The sequence below is a fragment of the Dendrobates tinctorius genome, unplaced genomic scaffold (genome assembly GCF_039654945.1).
Source record: "Dendrobates tinctorius isolate UK_male_01 unplaced genomic scaffold, ASM3965494v1 ptg000089l, whole genome shotgun sequence".
NCBI lineage: Eukaryota > Metazoa > Chordata > Amphibia > Anura > Dendrobatidae > Dendrobates > Dendrobates tinctorius.
The window spans coordinates 537,886-557,846 of record NW_027361757.1 but is presented as its reverse complement, the minus strand read 5'-3'; the positions used below and the strand labels follow the sequence as shown (position 1 = coordinate 557,846).

Here is a 19,961-nt window from a genome sequence, read left to right as displayed (position 1 = left end):
GACTAAGAAAAATGGCAAATATCCAGACTAAATTGCATTTAAGAATTGCTCAGGACAGCCAGAAAATAGAAGAGAAATCATTGTAGTTAGAAATCTGATTAGCCCGTACCCAGGTCAGTAATCCTCCTGTTATTATCAAGGAAACAGCAATTACATTGTACAATAGAAACCAATCCAAACAGCACAACAAGGTCGCTTCTTTCTGACAAATTACAAACGGAATGCGAATATCCCTTATACATAGTGAATGTGAGACGGGGAAACAATAGGCTTAGGGCGATTTGGTAGCTCAATGTCCCTTTTTAACCTAAAATGAGAAGCCCAAGTTCAATCTCAACATAATCGGTCTTGTAAGAGTGAATTCAGACAATGGAAAAGATTTGCAACAGTACAAATTTCCGTAAGAATTGGAAACTTAAGCTCAAAAATTCAATTTGGAGTATGAGGGGAGCATTACTAATTATTTATAAGTAAAATACAACCTTTATTGAATCAAAAAACAAACACAGAAATCCACAAACAACCGTGTCACCTATACAGGCCCTAAATCGGGGCCCTGATAACAGCTACCTACCAGCGGAAGTTGGCACCCTAAACACAATCCACGATGGCTGACCCTGTTACTCCTAGATAACCCTGGACTGGTGCAACACACAATCACCATTTAACCAGGAAAGGAGTGTAAAGGTGTCGCCGGTAAGGGTAGGTTTAGGCAACAATAGAAAAGGTGCAAAAAATGTGCTGTAAACATGAGACAAAGTGACAAGTGCAAACAAATGAGTACCTGACTATATTGTTCCCTGTGACTGAACACCTTCCTGTCGATGGAGGTTGGCACCCTACTTGTCAGCGGAATGGCGCCCCCGCTCCACGACGGCTATCCCTGAAGTCCCTGATATAACTGATAAATTAAACAAGGATAGCAAATGTTAGATAGCCAGAAGGTGCATTTAACCCATAAGGCCAATATTGGCCCACAAGAGAGAAATATACTAATGATAAATAATTAAATAATAAAATCATGTTGATAACAATAAAAAAGGGTACTCAAAGTTGGTGGTTGATGGAGTGAAACCTCAACGCGTTTCTCCTTTTAGGATCATCAGGAGGCAGATAATCAGATGCTGGCAAATTGTTAAATTTATCAGTTATATCAGGGACTTCAGGGATAGCCGTCATGGAGCGGGGGCGCCATTCCGCTGACAAGTAGGGTGCCAACCTCCGTTGACAGGAAGGTGTTCAGTCACAGGGAACAATATAGTCAGGTACTCATTTCTTTGCACTTGTCACTTTATGTCTCGTGTTTACAGCACTTTTTTTGCACCTTTTCTATTGTTGCCTAAACCTACCCTTACCGGCGACACCTTTACACTCCTTTCCTGGTTAAATGGTGATTGTGTGTTGCACCAGTTCAGGGATATCTAGGAGTAACAGGGTCAGCCATCGTGGAGCGGGGGCACCAATCTCGATTGTGTTTAGGGTGCCAACCTCCACTGGTAGGTAGCTGTTATCAGGGCCCCGATTTAGGGCACATATAGGTGACAGTACAAATTTCCGCAACAAAACCATGAATAGGGAATCCAGCTAAACTTACGTAGTGCTTTATAAACTATTCTTACTTTTTCTTCCCAGGAAAAATGGGTATTAGTGCCAGACTGGAGAGATTATAAATGATATACTTCTTCCCTTGAATAATCAAGAACAAAAACTAAAGCTGGCCACGTAAATTAAAGGGAATGTGTAGTCAGAAAATGACCTATTGTTTAAATCAGGTTTTTGTATTCAATTATTAATCCTGCAGTTCTCACACGGTCCACTGGGGCTTTTCTAGACTCCACCTTCCTGTCTTTTCAGGTAGAGTTTACAGTAGTTTCCTTATCATCAGAGTCAGAATTACAATTTCTGATAACACCTCATAACACCTCTAAACATAGCTGATAACACAGGATCCACCAATCACAATAGGCGGTGTCACAGCTGGACTCCTCCTCCTCCCTTCACAATGACCATTGCGCAGACTCATTAGATGCTTCAATACAATAACATACGGTTTGAGAGCGCGCTGTGGCCAATATATGTGCTGATTTTCTGAAACAGGAGGCTAGTCTAACTTAGCCCTAGAAGCCAGTGTGAAAATTGCAAGTTCTCATTTTTATGAGAACAATAGTTAGCAAAACACTCATTCAGCTGATGAAATTATATTTCGCACTGTGCAAAAGATTGTTGTCCTCGGCGGCACATACTTCTGGGTAAACAGGACTCGCATCGCAGAGAATAATGGAGGCTCTTGTGCACTGAACGATCCATTACAGATCACTCAGTGCACATCATTCACTTTAGTCTGGCTGCACTACACTACCCATCCTGCAGCCATTAAACAGCAGATGACCGGTTGTTGCATAGCATGCTTAGACAGACCGACCGCATTTATAAGGCGCACATAACAGTCTAGTGGATTGGCCTATGCACACCAAACCTTATTGTTCTCGGCAGCATATTGTACTGTCTACACACGTGCTGTCGAGACCGATGCTTTAAGTAAATGCAAACATTATTTGTCCCAACAAATGAGCATTTTGCGGTGTGACAGCTGCCTGATTATGCTGCCCTAATGTTGGGAAACTACTATTCACGATTATCAGCCAGTGTAAATGCACACTCAGCTTAGTTTATGGGTTAGTTGGGGACTCTAGTTCAGCGATTTGGGCTCAGATGTGATATCTCCTTGTGGACCTCTCTCCTCTATGACCCATTTCTGCAGCATTGAGATTATCTTCCTTTTACCTACATAGTAAATATGCATGCTTGGCCAATCTGAGCATGTATGTATATATTGTATCTGGAGGATCAGCAGTATTGCCAGCTTTTTCTGAGAGATTAGTTGTGACATCAATGATGAGGCTCGATTGTTGGCAACATGAAAAACAAGCAAAAGATGTAGTTGTACTAGATCATAAAAGACAAGATGAAAGATATAAAAGGTCTAGGACGGAGTTTGTCCTTGCAGTGAGACCAGATAGCCATTCATCTAGTTAATCACTTGCTTTAAAACAAACTATTGCTGTGTAATTTAGCTAACTAGTGACAATCACTGACACATTGATGGAAAAAACAGGTTTTCCTTACCTCAAATGCAAGCCAAAGTACACAAGCACTAGATATTCCCATTGATTTTACTTTTGTAAGATATATTTTACGAAGCCCCAAAAGATCAATGTAAAAGTGTAGGATATGCGGTCAACGGGGCAGATTCATCAAGACTCGCATAACACAAACTCCTGCCATTCCAGTCCTCACCAAGTACACGGTGCAGAATTCATTAAATGGCCACTTAAATTCGGTGCCTCTAGCAAGTGGCATGCGCCTCAGTGTGCTGCACCTGAATTGTTACTTCCAATCAGACAGGAGTAGTATTTCTGGTGTCAAAAATTCAGGCGATATTTGATAGATTCAACAGGCGGTGTAGTCCCTCCCCAGCCCAGCCCAATCCAAAGCAAAGGGGTGGGAAAACAGAAAAGGTTGCCAAAGTTTTGCAATATTACACATTGTGCAAATACAATTTGCAACTTGTCAAAGCTTTAATGTAACTTAGGCTACTTTCACACTTGCTTTTTTTTTGCAGCGCGTTTTTCACGCAAAAAAACGCATTGAAAAAACGCATACAAATGCTGCGTTTTTTTCAAGCATTTTTATGCGCATGCATGAAAAAAACGCAGCGTTTGTATGCGCTTTTAGTGCGTTTTTACAACATTAGTTGGCCTCACCAAAAAAAAATCGAGATAGGGTTAGGATTAACACTAAACCAAACCATGACTTTACTAACCCTAACTCCTAACACTAACCAAACCCTACTAACCCCTAACCCTTAACCAAACACTACTAACCCTAACCAACCCTAAACCCTAACCCTTAACCAAACCATACTAACCCTAACCCAAACCCTAACCCCCCCTTAACTAACCCCAACTTTAACCCTAACCCCTAATTTCCATTGACTAACCAATGGTCAACAAAAAAAACGCATGCGCAAAAAACCGCATACATGCGCAAAAAACAGCATACATGCGCATGCCAATGCGCACGTATGCGCACCCATAGACTTACAATGGGTGTCTTGCTGTAAAAAAACACATTGCGCACTCATGCTTTTTTTGAGGCAAGTCGGACGCCCAAAAAATGCAACAGGATGCATTTTGTGTGCCCAAGCGCACACCACAAAAAAACGCATGCGCGCAAAAACGCATACAAACGCATGTGTATGCGCACATAAGCGCATCCCATGCAAAATATAGGGAAAAAAACGCATGCGTTTTTTAGCGCTAAAATACAGCGCAAAAAAACGCAAGTGTGAAACCAGCCTTATGGAGTAAAAGCTTTGATAATTTGGCCACCCCATGTATTTTCCCTACAGTTTGTTACATTGCATAGTCTGTCCCCTCTTTTTTTATGTTTTAATTGGTACCAGCACTCCTCCAGTTTGACCGGTGTGTCTTTAAAAGGGCATCTGTAACCACATTTGACCTATCTAAACTATTACTACGCCTACAGAATGCTTTAAACAGTCCTACCTGTAGGTATCATATCAGATGTCTTGTTGCTGAGAGATCATCTTTTATTACGCAATATAAATTACCACTTCCAGGCTCTAGGGTGGATGGTGCCTGGAAGATAACTCTGCCTCCAGAGCATGTTTTACATGAATGGAGAGTTTCCAGTGAGACAAGTACGGTAACTAACAGAACAGGAGAAATGAAGTTTGTCTTCTTGCAAACACATTTTTCCTTCTCTCTCAGATCTGCTGTGTTGCAACAGTATTGCAGCCATCTCTGCCTATGAGCTGGAAGCTGAGAGGAACCTGCATGTGTGTGAGGTATAATGAAACGTAGCTCTGCAGTGAGATCAGGAGAGCAGAGAACAGCCATCACACACTACACTGGTAACCATCACACACCACATTGGTAACCATGTCACATCACACTAGTAACATTTACACACCACACTGGTAACCATGTCACATCACACTAGTAACACCCCCTTATCTTTAGAACAAGCTCTGGAGGCAGAGTCATCTCCAGGCACCATCATTCCCTGAGCCTGGAAGAGGTAATTTATATAAAGTGAGAAAAGATGATTTCTCAGCAACAAGACATCTGATATGATGCATTCAGGGATCATTCTCCACAGCATTCTATAGCCTGTAAGCCCATATTAGTAGTTTAAATAGGTCAAATGTGGCTTGCTTCCTCACTCCCCGGCATCACGATCCTGCGCAGGCGTACTTATCTGCTCTTTTGAGCGCAGAGCAAAATCCTGCGGTGCGCAGGTGCTGGGAAAGGTCAGAGAGGCCCAGGGCCTGTGCACTGCAGGACTTTGCTCTGCCCTCAACAGGGGAGATAAATATGCCAGTGCAGGAGATGCTGGGGAGCGATGAAGGAAGAAGGAAGGCAGCATCGCAAGATGGGAGGCGCCGGACTAGGACCTGTAACACCCATCGGGCTGGAAGGCCCGCCCCCCCAGGGTGAGGATAATAAAAGTTATTGTTCTTATCTTTCAGGTCAGATCAGGGGCTTATCTATAGCATTACAGAATGCTGTAGATAAGCCCTGAAAGGTGATGGCCGCATCTTATAACGGACAAAACTGCTGACAGGTTCCGTTTAAATAACTTTTTGTGAACACATACTACTACCCAGTATCCAGCGAGCGCTTTCCTTGGCCGTAAGCGTGGGCTGGATACTGGGCTTTGACGTGCGACGAAACACCGCTCAGTCACCCACGCACTTCCCCTGATTGAATCAAGGAAGTCCGGAAGTTGACGTGATGTCAGCGGCGGCCGCAGCCGGGGTCACGTGATGCGGATAGTGCCGCCCTACATGAATATAAGGTATGAAAGCACACACTACACAGATGCTCATTACATGCACATTATACACACTTCTATACATATAGTTGTGTGTGATGTATGGGTCACACAAATATTATATGCTTTTTAGGCAGATCGAGTGGAAGTCAGAAGATATTCTTCTTCTCCTGCTCACAACCCAGCTCCGTCCCTGCAGACATCATCTCCTCCCTCCTCTGCCGCGACTCAAGTTCTCACTGCCATTACAAGTACAGTGAAGGTGGGTTTTTTTTTTTTTTATCTTTATGAAAAGGCGTTTGTGAGAGTGCTTTGGTGTTTCTTTAAGTCCTACATAGTTGCAGTGTGTCAGCCATTACAAATCCATTAGTCTCCAGAAAATGTAAGTTGGCCAGATTCCCTGCTCTCTCAGACCTGCTCCATCTTGTAAACAGACTGGTTCTTCTAGTAAGAATTTTCTAGGCAGTGACAATTACGCTGCATTACAAGTTCATTGTGGGTAAAATCTACATTTTTACGATTTGCTGCTAGTTCCAGCAAGTGTTCGAGTCTAAGTAGGCATCTCGCGTAACACAATTGTTCATATAAACCGGCTAAGGGCGTTAATCGATTGCTGGAAGAAGAGCCGTACATTTCCCAATAATCTTTTTTCATATAATAATGGTCCAACTGGGTTTAATTTTTATCCTATTATTGGAATTTCTACCAGTCACCTGTTCACCCCTCCTAAAGCAATATTAGGGCGGCATTAGGCTGCATACGTTCTATAGCACATTTTAATTGTACCATTAAAATGTATTGAAGTTAACACACACAGGTATATAGGTATATATATATATATATATATATATATATATCTCTCAAGTAAGGCCTCTTTCACACATCAGTTTTTTTACCATCAGTCACAATCCATCGTTTTTTAATAATTTCTATTCCTTTAATTTAACCCCTACAGCTGCTTTTTTACCTTCTGGCACATAAAAATCTCTCTCTCTAGAATTCTATTCCTTAAAAAATCCTGCTACTGCGACGGATCCGTCAAAAAAACGGATATGGTGCATCATTTTTTTTAGAATCTACACAGGATCCGTTTTTTGCACACTGACGGACTGTGACTGATTCTAAGGCCTCTTTCACACATCAGTTCTTTGCAGTCAGTCAATCCATTTAAAAAAAAAAAAAAAACGGATCCAGTGACTGATGTCGCTGGATCTGTTTTTTTCTCATAGACTTGTATTAGCGACGGATTGTGACGGAGGGCCGCACGTTTCATCCGTCGTCCGACGGAAAATCTTTGCCCGTCGGCCGGACAAAGGAACGTTTGTGTACGTCAAAGAAATAAGACAGTGACGGATCCAGCACTGTCCGTCATTGGCTATAATGGAAGCCTACGAGCACAGGATCCATCGCTGCCCGTCAAGCGATGGATTGCTTTTTTTTTTTTTTTGTTTTTTTTTTTAAACTGAGCATGCCCAGAGCAATTTCTATTCTTTTAATTTAACCCCTATAGAAGCTTTTTCCATTCTGGCACATAAAAAAAAAAAAAAAAAATCTCTCTCGAATTCTATTCCTTTAAAATACCTACAGCTGCTACTTCGACGGTTCCGTAAAAAAAACAAAACAAAAAAAAAACGGTGCATCATTTTTTTGCAATCTGCGCTGGATCCGTTTTTTGCACACTTTGACGGATTGCGACCGATTAAAAAAAAAAAAATCATGTGTGAAAGAGGCCTAACAATTATCAATCTGAGAGCAGTGAAGACATCACAGTGCCCCACTAAGAGCCAATGCTTCCATCTATGGAGGTTATAACCATATGATTCACATGTCGGGGCACTTACTATGAACCATCAGGAGCGAGTGTTTCTAGTCACAATCGTTTCCCGATAACCATCCAGTGTAAACAGGCTGCCGACCACATGACAATGAGGAAAAAGCTCATTTGTTGGATGAATCGATCTTTTGGTATGCTGCAACAAAAAAATTCTTGTTCTCCTCAGCACGTTTCCTGCCCCTACATACGACCGACATCTATTAACCTTTTTGGGAATTGTAAACTGATTGGCTGGCTTAAGTATTTAACCTTACCAGGACCTGACGATGCCACTCCCCCGGAATAAGGCACACAAGGCAAAACGCGCGTAGGGGTTGTGGCACCGTGGGTCTGAGGTAATTATTTACTTCCAGCAGGTTGTATTTGCCCTTCCATCCCTCTACCACTTTTTGGCGTTGTTCACCAGTGGCTTTATTCAATTCTACAATGGTATGATACCTACTCATAATGTATATGTATATTTGTTGTTTGGAGTGGACAACTTGCATTAACTATTTACCTGCCTCTGACCTGTGGTTCCACTATATTGGTAGTCTTCACCGTCTTAACTTTTCTATTAATGTTACAGACATATTTTTAAGTGAGTTGTATAATAAAATTGAATTTTTAGTACATTTTGGTTCTTTTTTGTGCAATTCTCTCTATATATGTGTAATTTTTTTTTTTTGCACTGAACTCTCTAGATCCAATTCCCTGCATGGGCACGCGTGTTCATAGTTGTGTAGCACTGTACATTGTAGTCTATATCTGGTTTATAGCACATTTCCTGTGTAAACCAACCATGTGTTGTGGAGAACACGGACAGCCTATGAGCGCAAGCTGTGAGATTTTCAGTCATGAACATTTACATGGGTCAATGTTACATATCAGCTTGGTGTTACTCCACCTGTACATGTAGATTTTACATGCACATTACAATTTATATTTCTTCAATGTAAAATATACTTTTTTATGAATTGATAATATTAATTTTGCGCTTGGTTTGAACAGTCATTTTATGCCTACAAGTGCTCAATGCACCCTTGGCATAGTCAAGCTGCCCAGTGCTCCTTCCCAACTATTTGTGTTGCACCTCTCTCTTTATTGATGGACAGCTCTGGCTTCCCAGATGTCAGAACGGTTGAGCTAGGTGGAAATGCGCATCGAATTGCTTGACCACCTCAAGGGTAATCTGATCGCTTGTACTTTGTTTGAATAGTTATTTTGTACTGATGCCCTTTATAAGGTAAAGTTTGCACCTCTACAACTATCTCGGTATTCTGCCCATATATAAACAAATACGTGCAGAGGTTTTTACAAGTCTGAATAAAGAAGTTATACAAGTCTTCTAAAATCACAGTGAGCCTAAACACATACAAAAGTCTGTTTATTGTCAAGTTTCCTTGAGAAAAAGGTAGTTGAATTATGAGAAACTCCAGATAAGACTCTCTGAGCCACTAAATCCTTAAAGGGGATTAGTACAGGCTGGTGCTCTTGGTGCGGAGCGGACCACCTGGCTTCAACCGGTGCTGAACACGCACTAAGCAGCTTCAACATCGAAATCAAGAAATCTAGGTACCGAGATACCACCCTCACGGTACATGGCACCGGACTACTAACAGAAACTTGGCTAAAGATTCCTCTTGGCATCCAACAGCAAAGTAACTTCTAACTGGTGGGGAACATTGTGTTATACATAACTCAAAGAGATAAATGAGCTACCTATAGAACTAGAAGAATCTGTGCTCCAAAGACATAACCAAAAATAGTATAGACATTTACCAGATCACGAACATGAGAAAAATGCTAGGCCATCAATATTTTTCCATGTTTCCCAAAGGACATCATACAAATAGAACAAAATTCAGATCTTACTAAGATGTAATAAAATAAACCCAGCTCTGTGCCCGCATACAGGCGCATCTCACAAAATTAGAATATCATCAAAAAGTTAATTTATTTCAGTTCTTCAATAAAAAAGTGAAACTCATTATATAGAGTCATTACAAACAGAGTGATCTATTTCAAGGGTTTATTTCTGTTGATGATGATGATTATGACTTACAGCCAATGACCACACAAAAGTCATTATCTCAGTACATTCAAAATACTTAACACCAGCTTGAAAAAATGACTTTCTAATTGTGTGAGATGCACCTGTCCTATCCTTTATGTAAATGGTTTTCTCTTTTCAGAAAACCTTGTCCCCAGGTAGTTGTGCCTATAAAAAATAAATAAAAAACAAAAGAAAAACAAAACACACACGTTAATTGATCACCACCCCCAGGTCCAGCATTGAGTCTCTATCACAGTTCCCAAGGTCTTAAAATTGATGGCACTGCAATGAGCCAGCACACAGCAGAAGCTAATCAGAATTGGTGATCTCCACATTCGACTGTCAACATTCAACATGTCAGCAGCGCTGCAGACAGTAACAGACACTGGGAGCAGCCGTGTGAACTAATCGCTGAACCAATCTGTGCCTGGGGAAAAAAGGTGTTCTGAAACTGGAAAACCTCTTTTAGCAAGAAAATGAACCTAGAGCAGTATGTAAAATATTTACTATTAGGAGTTTAGTTGAGTTGCAAAATCAATTTAAGAACTAAAGATCCAAACCTTCTAATGCGCCAATTATCTCACAATAAGGTGTCAATTAGCATTAGTGCACATAAGAGCCGAGAGGAATGTCAGATTACCGCTGCACACTCCGAGAAGTCAGCGGTCAACTTGGGTTGAAAAAATAAAAAAAAAACTGGGCTGGAGTCCATAGACCGGTGCACACACAGTGCAGTAAAACTAGGCCACCGGGAACACGTACTACATATTCCCTGGCAAACTTTTTCTTGCTGCATGTAAAAAAAAAAACTTCTAAGAAGATGGTGCTCATGTTCCTTTATTGAAGCCAACTGCAGTCGAGATGTACCGTCGCAGTTAAATGAACAGACTTTGCTCACTGGATGACTGACCAAAGACTAAACCTTCGTAGTTGTGATACTTTTTGTTTTGCCCCATTGCCTGTCAAAATATAACAACTGTAAAATGGTTCATTTAGTAACCACTTTGAGTGAATATCAACCATCAACGTGCAGTATGTTCGATGACATTTAAAATCTGTTTAATCATTGATCATCTAAATAACTTCTGAGGTTTCTGTGTCTACGCAGGTTATCTATGACAGAGGATAAGAAGATTTAGAGGGATCCTCCAGTGTTTATAGTACTAGTCTCATCCTCGGGTAGTGCCTGGTATTTAACCAATTTCCATTTAAGTAAATTGCACTTTACTGCATTATCAGACAGACAGCCAATTTATAGAAGCAGGGAGGTTGCTGGAAAATAAAGTCCCTTTTCTATTTCTGGACAGCCCCTTTAATAGGCGTTAAGCCTCTGGCTCTTAAAGGGAACCCATCATCAGGTCTCCCAGTTTTAATAGTCTCGCTCTGCCATGTCCCAATTATAATCAGCTGTAAACAAATACCTTAATTCTTAATGTACTATAAGTAAATGCCCGCTGAGCCGTCTGATTGCATCTCCTGCCCCCAGCCCCATGCCTTGCTTAATGTGGACAAAGTGCCCCAGCTATTGATGAAAATGAGAAAACTAGCAGTGCTTCTTGCTGATACCACAATGGCCAGATGTGGAAAAAGGACACCATGATACTGCTCACCCTTTAAGATTGTGCTGTGGACACTGCACTGAATGTACACAACTAAACACCACTATGCATCTGCAACTTGGTCCCAAAATCTGGCTCCCAAAATAGGGAGAATAATAAGAGATTCAGTGGAGGAACCACAGAGGGTCACAGAACCACAATCGTGGACAGACCTTGTGATGGAAACAGTCTTGATCCACATGGGAACTGGAAAACACATAGAAAATAGATTTATTATTGAGCTACGCATTGCCAACTTGACGCCAAGTCTTTGCCAGGCTCCAGCATGACAAGAACCAATGAGCCGAGATCGAAACGTGTAGCTCATTACTAATAAATCCCAAAAATATATATGGTTTTTCATGTGTCTTACAGTTCCTATACGAATCAGACAGTTTATATTACAGCGCCCATCAGTGACGCACGATAGCAATGGCACAAGTCTGTAGTTCTTCCTGGGAACACAGCCACTATTTCAGTCAGCAACTGAAGAAAACGCTAGTAAGGCTTATTAGTAGTGGTTAATTTAACCTTAAGATGTGACATTTGTCCTGTCTGAAGATTAATTCAAACAATCGAAATGGGCATCTAAAACCAGCAAGTTTTATGGAGAAGATACAGATTAAACATTAGAAAAAAATCTGACAGCGAGGGTGATCAATGAGTGGAACAGGCTGCCACGAGAGGTGGAGAGTTCTCCTTCAATGGAAGTCTTCAAACAGAGGCTGGACAGACATCTGTCTGAGATGGTTTAGTGACCAGCATTGAGCAGGGGGTTGGACCAGATGGCCCAGGAGGTCCCTTCCAACTCTACAATTCTATGCTAGACCTCTTGGCAGACAAAGTAGGAAAGAATACATATAATTTAAATAAACAGCCGCTTATACCGATCTTCTAAAGAGCAGCATATGAAAAAGGATACTGAGCACTAATATGACCAGACCAAAGAGTGTCAGAATGCAGCGTAGGTGACCAGTCCAACAGTACCAATGGGCATGTGCCATGCGATATGTCAAGATAGACTGGAAGAAGATGAACATCATACTAGTTGGAAAGGCAACTCCCGCTCCAATGTAGTGCAGAACCTTGGCATGATCCACCTACAGGAGAGAAAGCAGAGCATTAGGAGGGAGGTTGACAGTACAGTATCTCTTCTCTACCTAGAATTTAACAGTGTATATTCTGTACTTCAGCTAAGCATGAGAACAAAAAACAAAAACAGATTTCTAGCAATCTTATTTAAGTAGGCCAATGTCATAGCTCTGGATTATACATCAAGAAAGTTACTTAGTGTGTGATGCAGAAAACAAGGAAGATTTATTCAAACATTTATAAATGGAGGCATGCAAAGGTTTTTTGTGGCACATATACCCGTTATTCCACCGGCAAAGCATGATACGGCAGCACACTGCTGTCAGGGACCCCATCAGTCCTTATGACAGGCTGTACTTGCTGGTACGGCTAGTCTCAGCAGTTTCCTTTTCCAAACAATTTTATTAACATTTTATAACAGAGCATACATAAATGCAATATCATGAGGCATTCATGACACATGATAGAAAAAATAAAAACACACAACCAGACTAATAATAACAACAACAACTACTACTCAAGGAAACATTTCCAGCCAGCGAGACCATTTCTTTATAAAGGAAAGAAGACAGCCATTCAGCGATGCCAATTTTTGCTCATATGACTTACCATATTTTTCCGACCATAAGACGCACTTTTTTCCCAAAATAATTTGGGGGAAACTGGGGGGTGCGTCTTATGGTCGCAATATACTAACCTCCGGGGCTCTGCGGTGCGGTGGTGGCAGCGGGCGGGGCTCTGCGGTGCGTTGGTGGCAGCGGGCGGGGCTCTGCGGTGCAGGGGCGGCGGCTCCGCCGGCATTTCCTCGCAGCCCGGAGGCCCCCGCACATCCCTTGCTGGCCGCCGCCATGTTGCGGTGGCCTCCAGGAACATGGACGCCGGGAAGATGGCCGCCGGTCCGGGGACGGCGCATGCGCAGGTTCAGATCTTGTCCCAAGATCTCGGGGGACGAGATCTTGTTGCCGAGATTTAAATCTCACCCCCAGAGATCTCGGGATGAGATCTGAAGCTGCGCATGCGCAGTCCCCTTTCCGGCGGCCATCTTCCCGGCGTCCATGTTCCCGGAGGCCACCGCAACATGGCGGCGGTCAGCACGGGATGTGCGGTGGCCTCCGGGCTGCGAGGAAATGCCGGCGGAGCCGCTGCCCCCCTCACCCCGCAGAGCCCACCTGCCCCAGCTCAGCACAGCCCACCTGCCCCAGCACAGCTGCCCCAGCACAACCAACCTGCCCCAGCACAGAGCCGCCACCGCACGAGCCTGGACCACTGAATGACCCCTGTGACTACTCCTCAACCTGTGCCGGATCCCTTCTCAGGTAAGCTGAATTCGGACTGTAAGACGGACCCCCATTTGACACATTATTTTTTTCCCTATTTTCCTTCTGAAAATTGGGGTGCGTCTTATAGTCTGAAAAATACGGTATGTAAAGTCAGCTTTGCAATAATATCGAGTGAAGAGGGCACTCGAGTGGATTTCCAATAAAACGCAATTTCATTTTTAGAAACCAAAAGTAAATGAATAATCAATTTCCGAACAGAAGGATTCAAACGACTTGCCTCCAACGAGAGCAGGGCGAACTGAGGAGTCAGTGAAAAATCTGATTGATTTAAAATATGAGAAATAAGAGAGGAGATGTCGTCCCAAAAATGGCGAAGACGTGGACAAAACCAAAATAAATGGGAAAGGCTACCATGATGCCCGCAATCCCTCCAACAGAGAGGGGAGGTGGAAGGGTTGATAAAAGCTAGACGAGATGGCGAATAGTACCATCTCGATATGATTTTAAAGTAGGACTCATGGAGAGCCATAGACATGGTAGCAGAATAGATTAGAGACATGGTTAGTTCCCAAACATCTGGGGTAGCAGAAAAATTCAAAACCGGTTCCCATTTTTTCATATATGGGGATTTTATAAATGCAGAATCGTTGTTGAACCACTGGTAGATACAACGAGTGGACCAAAAAATATTATGGCCTGAGTTGCATAAAATATTGATCGCTGGCTCCGATAGCGGAGGGCAGCGAGTCACCAGTGGAGTCAAAAATTCTTTCACCATAGTAAAGTGTAGAAAAGCAGAGGAGGGAACCCCAAACCTATTCTTAAGATGAGAAAAAGATACAAATTTATGACCAACAAAGATGTCATTTAATTTAGAAATACCCCAGTCAGCCCAAGTAGAATGCAAATCGAATGAATAAACAGAGGCCAGAAAAGAGAGAGAGGAAGCCTCAACAGGAGTTAAATCCTAGAAAAAACACTCTTAAATTTAAAAAACTTCCTCCAAGCCACAATAGCAGCCATAAAAATTGGATGATTAGACTAGATAAATGCTTAGATCTCAATAGATTCAAAATAAGAGAACAAGGAGGGGAATATTTATTAAAATAAAATTCCAAGTCCGCCAATGAAGGTATATGGCCAGTTGACCACAAACATAGACTTTGCTTAATAAGATTAGAGTAATAATAAGCTGAGATGTTAGGCAGTCCCATACCTCCACGTAACTTATGTTTGTATAACTGATTCGAAGCAGTACGGGCCTTTTTATTTCCCCAAATAAATAAATTAAGGCGTGTCTGCAGACTAGTTAAATAAGAAGTGGAAACAAGCAGGGGAAGGGATCTGAAAACAAAGGATTTTGGGAAGGAAAATTGATTTGGCTACTAGACATTTTCCCCACCAGGATAATTCTTTGTCCGCGTAAAAATTAAGGCCTTAAGGGCATGTCACACTAAGAGATATCGCTAGCAATATCGCTATAACTAGTGACGTTATAGCGATATTGCTAGCGATATCGCTGTGTCTGATACTTACCTACGACCGGCTCCCCCGGTGGTTATTGCTGATCGCGCGAGAACGTCCTGGACCGTTTCTCGTCGTCAGCTTCCTGCGGCGCTTCCTGTGGAGAGACGAGCGACGTGTGGAGCCGGGCGGGAGGACGCAGGATCGCCTGGTATGACAGGTAAGTAGCGACCCCCGTCCCCAGCGATGTCGCTAGTGAGATCTGCCTATGTGGCAGCTCACTAGCGACTACTTAGCGATGTACCAGCGATCCTGACCGCGTCATATCGCTGGTCGGGATCGCTGGTACATCGCTAAGTGTGACAGTACCTTTAGAAATGGAGGCAATTAGGGAATTTAGGTTAATGGAAATCAGAGATCCAAGGTTTCTAGAAAACCACAGACCTAAATATACAATTTCCTTCTCCGCCCAACCCCAAGAAGAGACAGCCTTTATACTCCTGATTTGAGAATTGGTGAGATTAAATTGGAAAATTTTGGATTTGGACTCAATCTTAAAATAGGAAAGGGAGGAAAATTTTTGAAGAAGGGATTGTAAATGTGAAATAGAGGAGCAGGGATTAGTGAGAGACAGGAGGACATCATCAGCATATAGACTGATCTTAAACTCCTAACGATCTGTTCGAACACCCTCTATAGAGGAATGATCTCTGATTAATTGGGCTAGCGGTTCTATTGCAAGGGCAAAAAGCAATGGAGAGAGGGGACAACCCTGCCGGTTACCATTAGAAATTGGAAATGGGGAGGAAAAGTGATTATTAATGTAAATTTTTGCTTGAGGGTCAGAATATAAGGCCATAATTTTGGTGATAAAGTCTAGATTAAATCCAAATTTTTGTAGGGAGCATCGGAGAAAGGTCCAATTCAAGCGATCAAACGCTTTTTCTGCATCTAATGTAATTAGAGCAGAAGGAAGTTTTTGGGAATTGATTAACTTTATAATATTTATCAGCTGTATGGTCCCTTCAATGGATTGCCGATGTTTGATAAAGCCAATTTGGTCCGTGGAAATTAATTTAGACAGTATAATATTAAGACAATTAGCTAAAACTTTAGAATAAATTTTGAGGTCAGTATTTATTAATGAAATGGGACGATAATTAAGAATTTGATCAGGATTAGTATTGGGTTTGGGAATTAGTACGATTGTAGCATCTAAATTTACTCTAGGGAAGGAACCAACGGATGCAGCGGCATTAAAAAGTTTAGTTAAATGGGGGACAAGAATGTCGCGGAAAGACTTATAATAATTGTTACTATAACAAGCCAGGGGCTTTATATGACTTTAATTGACTAATGATGTCACCGATCTCTTCAGCAGTAAAAGGAGCAGATAAAAAATCTGCGTCCACAGAGTTGAGATTTGGAAGGTTAACCGAAGAGTCTCAGCCATTTCCATCCTAGTGTATGGGATGTGCACCAGTACCATAACTTCAGTGCAGACGAGCTGCTGTGCCTATGTAACAGCGCCGCAGACTTTTAATTTGTGCGGAACGATGAGGTCCCTGGAAAGGACAGATACATATCACAAAGAACCTTTAGGGATGCATGCTATTATTTTACTAGATCAACACAAAAAAAATAAAATAAATAAATACTGTTAAAAAAAAAAAAAAAAAAAAAAAAAATAGGTCACCAACTGTTCTTGCTAAAAACTATTGTGACAATCTTGCTAGGAAGAAGTGACACAAGTGTGACCCTAACTTCCTCCATTAGACATTTTACAGTCAGGGGAGTCATTTTTAGGAACAACACACATGTAGTAAACTAGAGATTTAAAGTGTCAGGTGTCAATAAGAACTTTGGAAATATGAAGAAAAAAATTAAAAAGGGAAAAATGTTCTATAGAAAAGTATTTTTCACACATTTAGACTTTTGAGAATAATAAAATATAAATAATAAAAATATAAACCTCCATGAGATCTCACTTGACTCATTTTCTGCTTTTATTTAAAATGCAGCATCTTGAACTAGAGTTTTTCAAAATAATTTTGACATTTTCCTTTCTTAAACTAAAAAAGGTGCGCTCACACTGTTCCTTTTTCACTACAAATCGCTCCAAATTAAGGGAAAATGCTGCTTTTTTTGCCCCAATTTTTGAAAAATCACAGCAAGGCAGTATCCAAAAATAAAAAAATCTTTGCAAAAATCCCCATCACGATCGCATCATGTGAATAAAGTCTGCATTGCAGATGATACAATAGGAACGGAGTCACTCATCACCCAGGCTTTACCCCTATACATGCAATTACGTTTCATAAATTTTATAGCAAAGGTCCTCACTGGACTTCCCCCTATTTTTTTTTGCTGCCCTTATTCCTCTTACTTCTGACCATCCTCAGATCTATCTAGTTGGCCTCAATCCTTATGTTTAGGTTTTAAAATAAAATAAAAATGGCAAAAGCATCAAGAGCTCCGGTTTCTTAACTCTGTAATAAAGTATCCACTTCTACTTGCACAGAGATGCATTGTCTTTCTGGGTGGTTCTCCACCATGTGTAGATTAGAGAATGGCTGTTTATGAAACTACTTGATTATTATTTTAGGTTCGCCGGACCCAATAATGGCATTTTGAGAAAAATAGAAGATGTTTTGGAACCTTCCCTGACATTAAGGCTTTGTTAACACAACATAAATTTGCCTAAGGAAAGTGCAAAGTTCAATACAGAGGATCCAGGGCAAAAATCAGAAAAGGACACTCAAATGTCTGCAGTTAGCGGAGTTTTATGGAGCTAATCAGCTGAGCTTCAAGGGATTGTTCTATCATCTTCGGAAAGAGAACACCACTTCTGCCAGATTCATGCACGCCCACAGTTTGGACCAGCGATAAGGCCCCCTGCCCGAACGGTGCACCTACTGATGCTTCTATATGAGGCAACTTGTCGCACTGAATCAAGGTGAAGAACGAACACTCTTATTCTTCTCATTGATATTTTTATCCAGGCTCAACAAAAACATGCATAGATATGTTTCCTTTGTATGAAAGCTTCATTCACGTGCACTGTATGTAGAAGATTAGTGGATTTGATGAGGATTTCCGTACTGAATTTAGGCTAACTTCTCATCAAACCCTGAATGTGTGAGCTTGGTCTTACACAAGTCCTACAGTAGAAGGGCGGCAATGTCACGATGGGGGCAGGCTTTGCAGCGTTGAGAACCCCCCCCCCCCCATGTGCTCACCCACCTATCCGCTTTCTCTTTCCCCATGTGCTGACTTCTCCTGTCTGTGTTCTCTTCTTTGACCTGTCTAACCCATGTTGGCGTTGATATTTACTTTTTTTAAGGAGGTTGTCCCACAAACGAAAGTGCGTTTCAAAAATGGTTTGTCTGACCGTGTACAGAACATGCCACAGCTCCTGGGCAGGGGAGGAAGCAAAAGACAATACTGACATTACAGGAGGAGATTGCAGAAGATACATTTTGCGAGGTAAAATATTGTTTAAAAACAGTCTGTGAAATATTTTATCTCACAAAATGAATCCTCTGTGATCCCCTGCTGTAATGTCAGTATTGTCTTGCTTCCTCCCCTGCCCAGGAGATGTGGTATGCTCCGTACACGGTCACACACAGACAATTTTTAAAATTAACTTTCGTTCATGGGAAAACCCCTTTAAATGTGACCGGCTTCCTCTGCCTGTAGACATGTCGCGCATCTGCTGCCGGGATCAGCCAAATGATTCACTGCACCTGCGCGGAATACGCGCAGGGCGACGGTTTTCCACTGGTGGTACCTTGTAAGAGGCTGCGTGAGTCTGTGAGCCAGTGAGTGCGACCGCAAGCCAGTGAGTGCGACCGCGAGCCAGTGAGTGCGACCGCGAGCCAGTGAGTGCGACCGCGAGCCAGTGAATGTGACTGTGACGGTGTTCCGATGGTGGTACAGCGCAATAGGTTGGTACCAGCGGCAGTTTCCATATTGAGACAGTCATCACTTGAGTGTCCTAATATGGCGGTCGGCGAACTTTCTCCGCTTGGAATTCTGGGATACGGTGACATCTGGACAGGACAGGAAATTAAAACATTACAAGGCAATTTTATAAATAGATTAATGTCAACAGTCTTAAACTCTGCAGGACTCTACATCACTAAATGGGGTTCTGATTATTACCAACTAAAAGGCGTCAAGTATATAAAAAAAAAAAAAAAAAAAAAAAGAGAAAGAGCAATACATCTCTTCCCAGTTACCTAAAAGGCTGTGACTTTCCACGTCTTATTTTCCGTCTGTTCACAAAAAACTGCTAAAATCAGCAGTACCCAGCGCACCACTGAAATCGGAGACAGCTGGTTCTCTCCGCTCCTTTGTTTACTTGGCTGGGCCCATTTGACACATGCACATTTATTAGCATCGGCAAGTACAAATCTATTTGGATAAACGTTTTTTGCTGACAGTTCTTCTATATCAGGAGGGAGAGACCTTTATTTCTGAAGTCAAATAATTTATCTGAAGTCAATGGGTCGCCAGTTTTGGCTTATGCCGTCTTGTATACGTAGATTATTATGCTTAAATTACCGTATATAGCACCATCATATCCCACAGCACTTTACAGATATCTTGTCTTTTCTGTCCGGAATGGGGCAAACACGCTCAATTCCCAATCAGTATGTCTTTGTAGTGTGGGAAGAAACTCTACTATAATACATAGTGATGTGCCATTATAGATTTAGTATCTGTGCACACATTGCGGATTCCATTGCAGATTTTACCGTGCGGATTTTGCCAAATCCACAGGTAAAATGATCTGC

General features: G+C 41.9%; 1 protein-coding gene across 1 annotated transcript in view; it reads right to left on the bottom strand.

Annotated features, from left to right (window-relative positions):
* LOC141098181 (transmembrane protein 150A-like) overlaps window positions 1–19,961 on the bottom strand; it is a 190,884-nt gene that overhangs the window by 6,019 nt on the left and 164,904 nt on the right. Inside the window, exon 6 of the mRNA XM_073585757.1 lies at window positions 12,249–12,426. Within this exon, the coding sequence (XP_073441858.1) occupies window positions 12,249–12,426 (178 nt within the window). The remainder of the gene's footprint in view (window positions 1–12,248; window positions 12,427–19,961) is intronic.